Source organism: Myotis nattereri, assembly GCF_964212035.1.
Source record: "Myotis nattereri genome assembly, chromosome: 2".
NCBI lineage: Eukaryota > Metazoa > Chordata > Mammalia > Chiroptera > Vespertilionidae > Myotis > Myotis nattereri.
Genome location: NC_138076.1, coordinates 26,671,206 through 26,685,528, shown reverse-complemented (window position 1 = coordinate 26,685,528; position 14,323 = coordinate 26,671,206). Strand labels below are relative to the sequence as shown.

At 43.3% G+C, this 14,323-nt stretch overlaps 1 protein-coding gene across 1 annotated transcript in view; it reads left to right on the top strand.

Annotated features, from left to right (window-relative positions):
- SLC20A2 (solute carrier family 20 member 2) overlaps nucleotides 1–14,323 on the top strand; it is a 67,452-nt gene that overhangs the window by 26,919 nt on the left and 26,210 nt on the right. The window contains exons 4-6 of the mRNA XM_081085010.1: nucleotides 4,274–4,414; nucleotides 5,698–5,783; nucleotides 8,971–9,067. Coding sequence (XP_080941136.1) covers nucleotides 4,274–4,414; nucleotides 5,698–5,783; nucleotides 8,971–9,067 — 324 coding nt within the window. The remainder of the gene's footprint in view (nucleotides 1–4,273; nucleotides 4,415–5,697; nucleotides 5,784–8,970; nucleotides 9,068–14,323) is intronic.

Sequence of the window (14,323 nt, the reverse complement as noted above, 5' to 3'; positions counted from 1 at the left end):
CCCAAGCACTGTGGGGGCGCTTCCCTCACTGCCCTTGCTACAGCTGAAAAGGAGCCTCAGGCAGAGGTGCCTGGAGTGCAGCTGACGGGATTCTCTCTGCTTGCCTTGAGGTAGAGATGACGGCACAGCAGACAGCTGATGCATTCGGGTAATTTGGTTAGGGAGGTGAGGGATAGAGAGGAATTCTACCACCTTCTGCTTTCAACAGGACATATCCTTCTGTAGGAAGAGTCCTGCAGTAGGAGGTAAGATGCTGGTGTACCAAGAACGCAGCTACATTTCACAGGTCCTTCCTAGTTAGTTATTGTCACTGGCATTGTTTAAGCACCCAGGATGTGGAAATGATTTGCCAAATTTAAGATAATCCATCATCTTTTTATTACAGCAAGTTAGTCTGAGAAGTTGTTGAGGCACTTGATCTGAAGCAGGCCAATGTACTAAGGTATTAAATACAACTAAGTGTGGTGGGTTGGTAACATATGCTGAGGAGTGCCTATGTCTCAGCTGAACATTTTGTGTTTTAAAGATGTAAGGTTAACAATTGCTTTCATTCCAACAGCTCTTGTATTGATTGAATCTTAACTTCAGTGAGCATATATTTTTTATTAAAGTCAGATAAATTGAAATTTCTCATAGAAAAATAACAGTTACTTGTAAAATTCACCCTTCTGTAGCTGTGATAGATGTCTAAGAAATAATCATATTGACCTGAAATTAAGATTTTTTTCAGTCAGGATGATGTGGGCAAGATATGTTGAAAGCAGGGGAGAAATAAACAAAAACACTGATAAAATTAAATATTTACCGAAATTTCTTCTTTCACTGGATGAAGCTTGAGGAATGGTGTGCTTATTAGAGACTTGTTAGTGAGGCCACACTGAGGGCCTCAGAGCGACAGAAGGTCTCGTGAGCGGAGCTTATGCCACTGCTTGCTTACTTTTCTGTGTGGGCAGTAGTTTTCCCACCCCTGGCCTTGGCTCTTTACTGAAAGAATGAAGAATACTTACCCCAACTAGTATTTAGGTTAACCAAAGCAATTTGGGGTTTTGCTGGAATAACTTGGTTTTGTTGGCTTTTCGTTCTTCCTTCTTTTCTTTTCTTTTCTTTTTTCTTTTCTTTTCTTTTCTTTTCTTTTCTTTTCTTTTCTTTTCTTTTCTTTTCTTTTCTTTTCTTCCTTCCTTCCTTCCTTCCTTCCTTCCTTCCTTCCTTCCTTCCTTCCTTCTTTCCTTCCTTCCTTCTTTCCTTCCTTCCTTCCTTCCTTCCTTCCTTTTCTCTTCCTCCTCCCTCTCCTTCTCTTCTACCTCTTCCTCCTTGTCCTTCTCCTCCCTCCTCCTCCCCCTCTCCCTCCTCCTTCTCCTTTGTATGGTTACATGAATCTCAAAGTCCATTTTGTTGGGAATTTATATAGATTTTCAAAATTGGTTTCCTTACAAATGGGAGCTATGTAAATTTAAGATGATGGTATAATTATTATTGACCAAAATCAAAGCTGATTCTCTTCAGATGCCTGATTATCTCAATCTTCCTCTTCTAAATTCTCCATCCATCTCTTCTCTCCCTCTCTTCCCCTGTCCTTTTATTCTGTTCTATTTGTTTTCTTCTCTCTTTTAGAAATTTCTTCCCAAGCCCCATGGGTCTCTGTGCTTTCCAGTAGAGTTGTGGTGGTGGTGTTGGTTGGGTGGAAGAAATTGTTAGTGCTAGCTAAACTTGTTGAACCAAGTTATCTTTTGGGACTCTAGCTCAGCACTAAAGCAGTAGTCAATCCACTTAATATGAAACCATCAATGGTTCCAAAAATCTACTGAGAATCCAAAACCCACCACCTTGCCGTAGAAATACCCACACCCACATGAAGAAGCCATCATCTCCTTGAACCACACTAAGAAGTACACACTCCCCATAAGGCTACCTCCCTGTCCATAACCACTGAGCCTTCCCCCTGCCTGCACTCACTCATGCCTGCCTGCCTGTTTGCCTCGATGGTAACCATGAACCTTGGCTCTGCCCTTCTATTGCCTCAGCGATGCCCGTTTGCCCCCTCCCCCCCCCCCCCCAACATTTGCTAGGCTTTGTCTTATGCCTGCATCCTGTACTTAACCCCTTTCCTTTTTGTAGGCTAACATATATTTTTCTAGGTTAAAACACATTTCTCTTTCTCACTGTTTTTCTTAACATGAATGTAATCCTCCATGCCTTCAGAAATTCCTGGGGTTAGGGAGGCCTCTCACCCTCTCTCACTTTGTGAGGTCCCTGCAAACACCTGCCTCCTTTTTCCCTCCTCTCAGCTGCTCCTTCACTTCCTTCACTCTTCCCACTGGCCTCCTGAGTCTTTCCTTCTTCCTTCTCAGGCAGCTCATTCTCTCTACCTTTCCTTACTCACCCTCCTGCTCCAGGATATACATTATAAAGTTAGCCAGAGAGAGGACAGCAGCTTTCAGGAAGGAAAAAAATCTCATGGTCTCGATCTTGTGGGTGACTTTATACCATGCTCTTAACATCACTAAATCATTTTAATTTTGGTAAAGAAATCATAAAGTTTGTTTTTTAAGTTCTGGTTCTATGCCAGGGGTGGGTAAACTTTTTGACTCGAGGGCCACAATGGGTTCTTAAACTGGACCGGAGGGCCAGAACAAAAGCATGGATGGAGTGTTTGTGTGAACCTATATAAATTCAAAGTAAACATCTTACATAAAAGGGTACGGTCTTTTTTTTCAATAGTTTTATTCATTTCAAACGGGCCGTATTCGGCCCGCGGGCCGTAGTTTGCCCACGGCTGTTCTATGCCATGAAACATGCTCCAAACTCTGGCTATATTTTTAAAACAACTATGTAGTCCCTGCAGAACTCAGGGCTTAGCTGCGAAGGCTTAAGGAATTATTCGCCGGGAAGCCTGGGTGCAGCCAGGGACCCTTGTTACCGGATAGGCAGCACAGGCTGGCCCCTTCTCCTTCCAGCACACGCTTCAGGGACAGGCACGGGGCCGCAGCCCAGGGCAGCTCAAAGGTCAGCATGCCCAGTGCTCGTGGAGCAGCTGTCAGCCTTGCTTCACAAACGGACCTGCGCAGCCTTTAACGATCCTTGTTAACTCAGATATTTTTGAAGAAAATGCCAAGGATCTGCTTGAAAGTGCTGCTGCTGCCAAGCAACCAGATTTCCAGAATTAACATTTGGGATTAATAACGGGCCTGCTTATCCGCCAAACCCTTGTCCCCTTCAGCTCTATATGAACTTTTCAACAATTGTGTTGAGAGTGATCCCTCCCAGCTGATGCTGTTAATACTCACTGCAAAATCTGATCTGCTTATGAAAATATCTGAACTATAGCCTAGAAAAACATTAAGCCTGAAAAAGAGTGGTGAAATTGAGGTAAAAGGACATAAAGCCACAACGAAGGGCTCCTCTTAACTCCCAAGAAGTAGAAGACGTGAGAACGTGTAAGGCAAAGCCCCATCGTTCCAGCAGGGGCTGAGAGCAGAGGCCCAACTTTGGGTTAAATATCATAGTTCCTTCTCACATGAGAGGCAAGAATAAAAAAGCAACGTGGTGGTACACGCTCTCGTGTACAGACTAATTCAACAGCTAATATTTAGCCCTCCTCATTATGTGACATTCAGGCCTAACTATGGTGAAATCTTTTCCCATGTGCAACCTTTCTGGTTTCTCTGTTTATTCAAGTCCTCAATCTCTTGCTTGGTCTTGGCCACACTTCACATCAGAGCAAGGTCATTATCAGCTCCCTTACCTAAATGTGACAAGGGCAGTTAGTAACTGGCATCGAGAGACTTTTCTTTAAATAAATGAACATTTCCCTTCAGTGTTGAAGATTTTTTCTTGGACTCAAGTTAATTGAGTAATTTTGTCAGGATATTAGCGCTTTGTAAAGGAACCACCCACAGAAAATGAACCCCATGGGTGTTGCTGTGGAGAACAGTAATTTGTATTTCTTCCTTTTGTGGCTGTTGGAGATGCTGTACCTCAAGCATGTCAAACTCAAAGGCTAACACGGGCCAAATAAACAAGGTTTAAGTTTACATGGGCCGCAAAAAAAAGCAAAACCTTCAATTTGCATAGAAACATAGGTCTATTTAGAAAAGTATAGTATAAAATAGAACAAAAGCAACGATAAAATTAATGTTTCCTTACATACCATTAGATTGGCTGGGCCGCAAAAATATTCTCTGTGGGCTGCCTGTAGCCCGAGGGCCATGAGTTTGACATGCTTGCTGTACCTTATACCTGACTTTTTTCTTTTTTTTAATCTTTCCACTTCTAGGTTCAGCTGTTTGGCAGCTGATTGCATCCTTCCTGAGACTTCCCATCTCAGGAACTCACTGCATTGTTGGTGCAACTATAGGATTCTCACTTGTTGCAATTGGCACCAAAGGTGTGCAGTGGATGGAGCTGGTCAAGATTGGTAATTGCCATTTTCTTTTACCTATAAGAAGGAAAGTTTACATTCTCTAGCGTAAGTTTTATTAAAAGTTGCAATTATATTTTTCCTTCAAATGTTAAGGTTTAGAAGACCTATATGGGTAATATAGTTTTCCTTAAAATTTCTGTATTGTGAACTGTTATGTGTTAGAGAATTTTTTTTTTTTTGCCTCCAAATACTCCTTGAAATGTTACATTGTCATCAGCTTTGAAAAATCAAGATTTATCTATTGTTCCCAAACAGAAAAGAAATTTATCTCATTGAAATCAGTCTGTAGTCAGAGAAAAATTAGGTCCTAATGAGGAAAGTACCCTTAGTGTCTAGGAGTCAGAGTTCATGGTTATGGGGAAGCCTTGAAACGAGCCCAGTGTTATTGACCTCACTACAGTCAAGAAATCGCCCAGTCTGCCTGTATAGAGGAGGCGCTCTAGTGTTCCTTTCGAGCTGTGGGCTGCTCAGCAGGTCTGTTTTAAGAGGTCTGGCAGCTTGCTTCCTGGCCCTGGCTCTTTGTAAGAGGGAAATCCATTCAGCCCCATAAGCACCAACCTGCCTATTGTAAGAAATGCTCTCTCCCCATCTCCATCCTCTGGGTTGCTTGTCCTTTTAAGAATCACAGTGATCTCAGGAGCTCTAGGTTGAGTTCCAAACAGCGACTCAGATGGCCCGGAAAACCAGTTTAGATCCCAGGCTTCTAGAACCATGGTTCTCAACTCTGTCTGCACATTAGAATTACCTGGGGGAGCAATTTTAAAATATCAGTGCCCAGGCCCCATTCCAAATGTTTTAAATCAGAATTCCAGGGGTGGAGCCAGAGCGTAGCTAGTTTTGAAAACTCCCAGATGTTTCTTATGTGCAGCCAGAGTTGGGAACTACTAGGCCAGAGGCCGTGTCAGGATGACAGTCTCAGGCTGGAGGTAGAAAGCGAAGTGGAAGGTGGCCCACCTTTCCGAGCGCCTTTATGTTGGAACAAGGACCAGGTCTCCAAGTGGATTGATGAGAACAGCAGGCAGAAGGGGCTCGCGGGGTCACCTGCTGGATTATGTGCTGGGTTTTGTGGGACCGTGCCTGTCTGTGCGGAGCTGTGCATGGGTGCATGTCAGCTCCACCAGGACAGTGGGCTTCTTAGGGTTGAATTAAGATGAGTGATTCCAGGAATATTTATGAATGTATATACTGTATATTTGTTATAATTGTATTATGTAAATATGACTTGAATTACGTAGAATTTCAGCATTCATTATACTTTTTTTTTTTTAATTATTCAGTTGCTTCTTGGTTTATATCTCCACTATTGTCTGGTTTCATGTCTGGCGTGCTGTTTATACTGATCAGAATTTTCATCTTAAAAAAGGTAAGTGAGGCTGGTTTTTAAAAATTAAAAGTTTGAGCACTAATTTTGGCTCTACTCAATAGAAATTAATTGTGAGAGAGGGCAGAGGAATACTTGTATATTTACATTTTTAAGGCACTGCACCCAGGAGTTAGAATCAGACTTTACCATAAAATAGGAGGAAAGATTCAAGGTAGAGTACCCGGGGGGCCCTTGAACCCAGCATTGCAAATACTGTTTCTCTCCCTCTGATTGCGTTCATGAGTTGACAGTCCCAGGCATTGTGCTTGGACCTCAAAAAGGAAAGGTAGTCATTTCCTGAATGCAAAGCAGAATAGAGTGACATAGTGTTGGATTTTGAATTGACTATTACTAAAAACAGCTAGAGAGTTCCTTTTCCCAAATGTAAGGTGTTTTCTTTCTTTCTCTTTGTTTTAATGAAGAAAGCAAGCTTGAGACACTGACTTTTTCCTTTCCTCAAAAGGAAATACACCTATTGGGAGTATAGTTTATCGAAAATAAAATGAGATTAAAATGAAAACTTACTGAGATTAGCATTCTAGAAAAAAATTGATTGCATTTTTTTATCTGACTGTCAAGAGGTTGGTGCAGTGTTTGATCAGCCCTAAGGCAGGCCTGGATCACTGGGTTACACACAGGCCGGGCACCTCGGGATTATACCTTCCTTCAGCTGTGCTCTTGCTTAAAGATGCACTGTGTTGCCTTGGTATTGTCTGGTATTCCGCTGAAGGGCTCATTCTCTTGGATAAATGCAAACTTACCATTCCTTCTCCTGGGTGCCTGCCATTCTAATATTGGTTTACATCTTGGAAGGTGCCACCCCTCCTGCCTGCTAGCCTTCACCCTTTGTATGTCCTCTGCCTGGAACCCATCCCTTCCTGGCAAACTCCCACTTCTACTCAACCTCCAGGTGTCACTTCCCAGGAAGCCTTCCCTCTCCCACCCCACGTTCTGCTTGGTTCCTCTCTTGTATGTCCACAGCACTGTGCACCTGCTCATCATTGCACTCTCGTGGTGTACGGGGTTTTTTTCTTGCTTAGTGGTCTGTTTGCTATTTTACTATAATTTCTGTGAGAATAGAAACATAACTGTCTCTTTCACTTAGTTTGGGTGGATGGCAGCAGATGAATGGGTGGGAAGAAGGAAGAAAGGAAGGAGAGAGGGAGGGAGGAGGAAAGGAGACAGGTTGCAATGAGACAGTTGTCATGTGAGTTATAAGAATAGATTATTTGAGAAAACACATGTGATTTAATTAAAACTATGAACTCAGGATGTACACATCTTCAGAAGTTACTGGCTGGGTGTCTTTCTTTAGCAACCGTTATCCCCAGGAAAACAGCATTTTGGGAATCCGAGGCAGTAGTGTTTGAGCATCCCAGTGTTGGTTTTCAGTCCAGCCACGGCTCCTTTAAGATGAGAGGACTGCTGTGCCTCTCGTCCCAGCTCCTGCCCATTGGTTCTTCATATTTGCTGTTCTTTACCTCATCCGCCTGATCTGCCCATGACTCTCAGGCAGTTGAATCACCTCCTATCTCCGCTCTTACTGTTCCTTACACCTCAGTACTATCAACTCAAGCCTCTTGACAAATGCTGGTGGCTCCTTGGGATATTCCAGAATAGGTTCTTGATGAGGTGTACTGTTCTGCAAACCTATCTGATCCCCATACGCGTTTGCATTTGACAGTGAATATCTTTGAGATGGTCTCTACTTCTCCTCATCCTGTAGCTCACATCAGTGTTTAGATCGTATCTTCCTTTTATCGTCAGAGGGTAGCAGATTCATATAAATGTACGAATATGTTACATGGCTATTAGAAATCAGTCATTTTTTGAATTATTTAGGCAACGTCTATGTGCCAGTGTTATATTAAGGAGTTTTCAGTCCTCATTTTTGTTCCAAAATACTCTGTATATTTGCTTAAAACTCTAAATTTCTAATATTCTCTGAGATGTTATTTAGCCTAAGACATATGCTGTACCTTTCTTTTTTTTTTCTTTTTTCTTTTTTTTTAACTGTCTCTTTTGGTATAGAGAGTTCAACAAACTCTTTTTTTAAAAAAAATATATTTTATTGATTTTTTACAGAGAGGAGGGGAGAGAGATAGAGTTAGAAACATCGATCAGCTGCCTCCTGCACATCTCCCACTGGGGATGTGCCCGCAACCCAGGTACATGCCCTTGACCGGAATCGAACCTGGGACCCTCCAGTCCGCAGGCTGACGCTCTATCCACTGAGCCAAACCGGTTTCGGCTGTACCTTTCTTGTTGAAGTAATAGATTTAGGGAATGTTGTATCAGAACCCTAACATTGTAAATACATGTTTTATTAGATAAAGAACCCACAGTTTCTTTGTTTTAATATATTATTATTGATTTCACAGAGGAAGGGCGAGGGAGAGAGAGATGGAAACATCAATGATCAGAGAGAATCACTGATTGGCTACCTCTTGCATGCCTCCCACCTGGAAATCGAGCCCATAACCCGGGCATGCACCCTTGACCAGAATCGAACCTGGGACCTTTTAGTCTGCAGGCCGCTGGTCTATCCACTGAGCCAGACCGGCTAGGGCCAGTTTTTTAACTTTTAACAATTGAAGCATAAATACTGTACCTTATGAGAAGTTTTAAAAAAATCACAGCACATGGTAATGTGTTTGCTTTATACATTTTGATAGAGCTGAAATGCATTGTGTAATAGAGTGACATAAAATCTATAGCAATGCCATGGCATTCAAGTCACTTGGCTCTTGTCAGATATCCTCAAGGAGCCGAGCCTCAGAGTATTTGTTTAAAGTGGGTTGTTATAGCACCAAACCTGAACTTACTTAGAGTAGTGAGTGTCACAGGTTTTGAAGTAGATGCCAGTCTCTGCACTTTGGTCCCCAGGAACGGACCTAACCTGACTGTGTTTCTCTGTTTCTAAATCTGACGTCCTAGCTTATGTGATCCTAGTGCTCTAAAGGGTCTGCTGGACACAGCTGTGGGCTCTTTGAAACAGCATTTGTGTGGGAGAGAGGCCCAAGCCACTGCTGTCTCGTGAAGCAGGTCACTGGCAGTGCCATGCCAGCAGTTTGGTCACGCAGAGTTTGGGAGGATTTTCGGTAGCAGTGTGTGAGATCCTGTTGCCTGTGTTGGCTCCAGATGCTTCTTGAGTCCTGACCTTTCACTTTGTCTCATTATCACTCAGGAGGACCCTGTTCCCAATGGCCTCCGGGCCCTGCCGGTGTTCTATGCTGCTACGATAGCAATAAATGTGTTTTCCATCATGTACACGGGAGCACCAGGTAAGGATTCCATTGGCTTACATCCAGCAGGCAGGGCGTTACCATCTGACGGTTGGCGTGCTGGGTGCTGGCACGAATGTGGGTGACAGTGGAAAGCAGCCCTCGTGGTCATTATGGAACCATAAAAAGAGCAGCAAGTGCATTTGCTAGTCTTAAATACTCAAGAGATAAGTCAAATACAACGGAACAGACTTTCAAGTTTAAAAAAAGAAAATTGCAATTCCCATTCTGCCATTTACCCAGCTCTGTTGCCTTAGTGGCTTCTTGCACCTTCTGAGTCTCAGAACGGGATCTACTAGTAACTCCTCACACCTCCCTGAGCTGGGGAGGGGTGGGAGCACATGTGAGTGTGTCCCCACATTGGTGATGTGCCAGGGGACGTGCCAGTGTGGTCGAGAGCACAAATATCAAACTTGCTGGAAACTGTCAGACCAATGAGTCCAGCAACTAGGAGCTACACCAGTGATGGCGAACCTATGACACGCAAACTCATTTTTTTGGTTGATTTTTCTTAGTTAAATGGCATTTAAATATATAAAATAAATATCAAAAGTATAAGTCTTTGTTTTACTATGGTTGCAAATATCAAAAAAGTTCTATATGTGACACGGCACCAGAGTTAAGTTAGGGTTTTTCAAAATGCTGACACGCCGAGCTCAAAAGGTTCACCATCACTGGACTACACTGTTGTTTTTTGGATACTAAAATCAATGGTGATTTTCTTTTCAAAATTACTCCTTTTCTTCTGATTTTGATGGCTTTTGTTCTTCTTTACAAGGGTTTGAAGTTTGGGAGAGCCGGGTTAAAAGTCCTGTTCTTTTCCATTTTCAAGGGGTAAAAAAATGTATGTCCATTATTCTCATTTGCCCACATTTCAATGTGGGTGAACTGGTAGCATTCTAAGTCAGTATTTCCTACATGTGTGGGTAGAGAGGGTGCCTCCTGTTTCTCTGTGAGATGCCCTCCTACAGCCAGATCCTGAATACGCCATTGTGTGGGGAGATGGGAGTCAGCAGATAGGTTCGTCTGTGCTGTTGTTCTTGTTGATGTCCTTGGTAGAGTAAGATTCAGTTATTGGCCATATCTGACTAAAGTCTTCCTCTCTGATCAGAAGGTACAATTTCTTGAAACAGCACATCAGATTACAGTAGAAAAATGCCCTCTTCCAAAAAGGGGGGGAAACCCTTATGAATTTCTCAACTTAGGCTTTCTTACAGTAGTTTTACTCATTTTTAAATAGCCATCGTAATTATATGTTGTGCATGTCTGTACCGTTAATAAAACACTTTCTGAATGAGCCCTTAGCATTACATGGCTACTTTGGCATCTCCGCAGCATTGGAAACATTGATCGTTAAGGTCTGAACACTTGTGATCAGGACTTCAGGCTCCGGGTGGCAGCCTGGCCGGAGGCCCCACAGCTGCTTTAAGTTACCAAGAAGCCCAAAGCTGAAGGTCATGTGGTTGGAGAGGTGAAACCCTAGCCTCAGATAACAGCGGCCTGATGGCCCTTTGGGTTTTGTAACTCATGGACTATGGAGTGTGTTTGGCAGACAGTTTTCCTGATCTATAAAAGGGAATCCAAGGCAGAGAAAAAACAGGGCTGGGCTGAGCAGGCCTGGAGCCCGGGTTAAGAGTGAACCGTGGCAGAGGGATTCTTTGTCCATCTTCTTGCTCCTGAGTCCTCGTTCTTAACTTTGTTTAGGCTCTTAGAGCTCAAGTAGCTGAACCAAAAGCTAGGCACCTGTCAACAGCCGGACACCTGTGGCCTAGTGAGAGAAGACTGAGTCACATGAGGGCTGGGATGTCTTTGTAGTGCCCAGTCCTGGAATTGGGAATAGGTTCAAATAAGAACAATTTTTTTTTCCTGTTTTATTTTTCCACCCTCTCTTCTTCTTGTTCCCCAGTTCTTCCAAATGTCAGAAGAAGTCAACTGTGTGATATTTTTTAAATTAAAATTTGACTCTTTTGTACTTTGTATATTTTTCCCATCTCTTCGTTTTCTTTTCCTCATCTTCTGCTACACCTTTACTGCCACTTTGCTAAAAGAATCATCTTACCGGGAGAGTAAATTATTCTAGAGAAAATTAAACCACATAATGGATGAGACACTAAGGATTACATAAATACTTCATAGAGAGGTTGTGAGAAATAAATACTATAAATGCTAACTTATATTGAGCTTACTTTTACATGAATTCATCTTGTTAGTCATCCAAACTCCTTTAGAAAATTGGTAATACTGCTTTGCTGGCTTCACTGTACAGATGGGAAACTGAGACCCAGCTATACTGGGTACTCAAGGTCATATAACTAGTGAGGTGCAAAACCAAAATTTGAAGCAGACAGTCTAGTCCCGAGGCTCTTGATTATGACATTCCTAGACTAAGTATAGAAAAGTCAAATTTAAATTAAAAAAATCAAACACTCGACTTCTGACATTCGTAACTGGCCTGGGGAAGATACCTAGTGCATAGTACCTGGTACCCAGTGTCACCATTAAGGACAATCAAAGTACATCAGCCTTAATACATTCTTTCCCTTCTCATCACTCTCTTTAAAAATGGCTTCCAGCCCTAGCTGGTTTGGCTTAGTGGATAGAGCATCGGCCTGCAGACTGAAGGGTCCTGGGTTCAATTCTAGTCAAGGAAATTGCAGACTTGATCCCCAGCTGGGGTGTATGCAAGAGGCAGCCGATCAATGATTCTCTCTCATCATGGATGTTTCTATCTCTCTCTCCCTCTCCCTTCCTCTCTGAAGAAAAAAATGGCTTCCAATATATTTTGAAATTTGTGTATTTAATAAAGAGGAGGTATGAAGAAGGTGGTTTCCTCTTTAATTAAGAATATTTTAAAAATCTGTACAAGTATCTTGAAGATCATTATCCAATTGAAAGCACAAACAATATTCTCAGTGGGAGAGTTAATGTTAAGTTCTCTGGTTGGATGCTGTCAAGAACATATTTCCATCTTGGCCAGTGTGGGGCAGTGATTAGAGCGTTGGCCTGTGCACTGGAGGGTCATGGGGTCAATTCCCAGTCAAGGGCACATACCTGCAGGTTCCCTCCCCGGTAGGGACGAGTGTGGGAGGCAACCAGTTGATCAATGTGTCTCTCTCACATCGATCTCTCTTCTCCCTCGCCTTCTCTCTCTCTCCCTCCCTTCCATTCTCTCTGAAATGCAATGGAAAAATATCCTTAGGTGAAGATTAACAAAAAAGCAAACAAAAAAGAGCATCCTATTTCCTCTCCTTCCTGACGTCACCATAAAGTAAGGACATTTGTAGGACTCCATGAAAGGGATGCTGTGTTTCATGAGATAATGCGGACAGGACATTGAGTCCAGTGCCTGGCACATCATAACTCTTAATACGTGTTAGGGCCTACTTTATTACATCAATCTTAAGTGGCCTTATCTTTTCAGCCTTCAGTTGCCAACATATCCTGAGTCATCCTGTCTTCCTGTTTTTTCCACACTTGTTGGTGTAACATACTTCTTCCTTAAAGTTTGCGGGGGGGGATCGCCTAGAGGAGGAGGAAGAAGGGGGTCATGACTGAAGGACCCACCATTTTGTTCCTCCACTAAAGTCAGAAAAGGACTTGACAAATATTGTGGTTTGTGGGGAATGTTTCTAAAATCTCCTGTAGGTGAGTTTAAATCTTATTTTTATTTAAACATTGAAAGTTGACTTTTGCCCTTCAGACTAGACTTGAATTATGTACTGTTTCTGCACGTGGGGCCTTTCTGCCTGGCCAGCTGTGCCATAAATAGCCAGGGTGTTATGTGTGGTGACGAGACTGAGCTGAGAGTCACTTCAGCACTGACGCGGTCCGTCTGCTCCTTGCAGAGTAGTGTCTGCCTTTCTGCCACCCTGGGGGTTGTTCCTCGGGGCCCCTTTCTTCCCTAGAACGCTTCAGAGGAGCCTCAGAGGTGAAAGAACGAAGCTCTCCAACAAAAATGAGCGACGGCACTAATCCTACCAGTGTCAGCTTGAAGGGGTTTTGATGAGTAGCATTTTTGTGCGTGGAGATGGATTCCGTGGGATCGGCTGGATGTTGGGTTACCGTGTTTTATTTTGATTTCCTCTGTTCCTCCATTGGTGAGTTATGTTGAAGTTGTTTATGTCTTTGACTTAGTTTGATTTGTTTTACTTTGCATTTGACATGACTTTTCTCAAATAAACGTCAGTCTTAACACTTCAAAGACCAAGGTAGCACTTTAAAAAATTGCCTTTGCATTTTTTTTTCCTTTAAAAAATAATTTGCAAGAAGCAAAAATAACTTTAGGAAACAAAGTGCTCACTTGGGTTGGATACACGCCTGAAGTCTATTTTTAATGAGAAGGTCTTCAGTTGTGTGGGGCCTGGTTTTTGTTCGGCGTCCAAAGAATGAATGGTGAAATTCATTGCATGCCTCTCTGAGTGGTGCAGGCAGCTCTCCTAACCAAGCCTCCGGCAGTTATACAGTATGCAAAACTTCTAAGTCAGACCCACAGCACCAGCTTCTCACGGTAACCTGTCAGAATGCAGGTTCTCGGGCCCAGCCCCAGACCCCCTACAGCCTGACAGTCTGTGTTGTACCAGAATCTGGGTGATCCTGTACATGGCACACATAGAGAACCACTGCTCTGGTCATTCTTCACCAAAATCTTCTACCACAAACACTGCTCCCTTATCACAGTTCTAATGTGAGAAGTACTACTCAAAAGTTCTCACTAGCAACGTTTGCTCACTCTGTGTGTCAGCAGATGAGTTCTCAGACTTACCCAGGCTTGGTTTCTGGCTTCTTGAGAGCAGACTTTACCTAAAACAGGGCTGGCACTCCCCCTCCTCTCTGCCTTCTCCTCTTCCTCTTCCTCTTCCTCCTCCTCTTCCTCCAATACCTCCAGCTTCTCCTCCCCTCCCTCCTCCCCCTCCTCCCTCGCTTTCTCCTTCTCGACTTCTTTGTTTTCCTCCTTCTCCCCTTCCTCCCAACATCTCCAGCCTCTCCTCCCCTCCATCTTCGTCCTCCTCCCCCTCCTCCTTCATCTCGTCCTCTTCCAGTTGTAGCTCTTCTGATCCCGTCCTGGGAAATGAGAGCATCAGTGCCCCTGCAGGCCCCTGTTGGCTTTTTCCCAGAGGCTCTCCATATTCCATGCTACCATTGCAAAGGTTTGAGCTGTAGAGAAGCCAGATGTTCCCACGACAGTGACTCTTGACCCCGGGTCAGGAAGCCCTGGGTGAGAAGAGCCTCCAGTTTTCATCAAAGGCTGGATTCAAA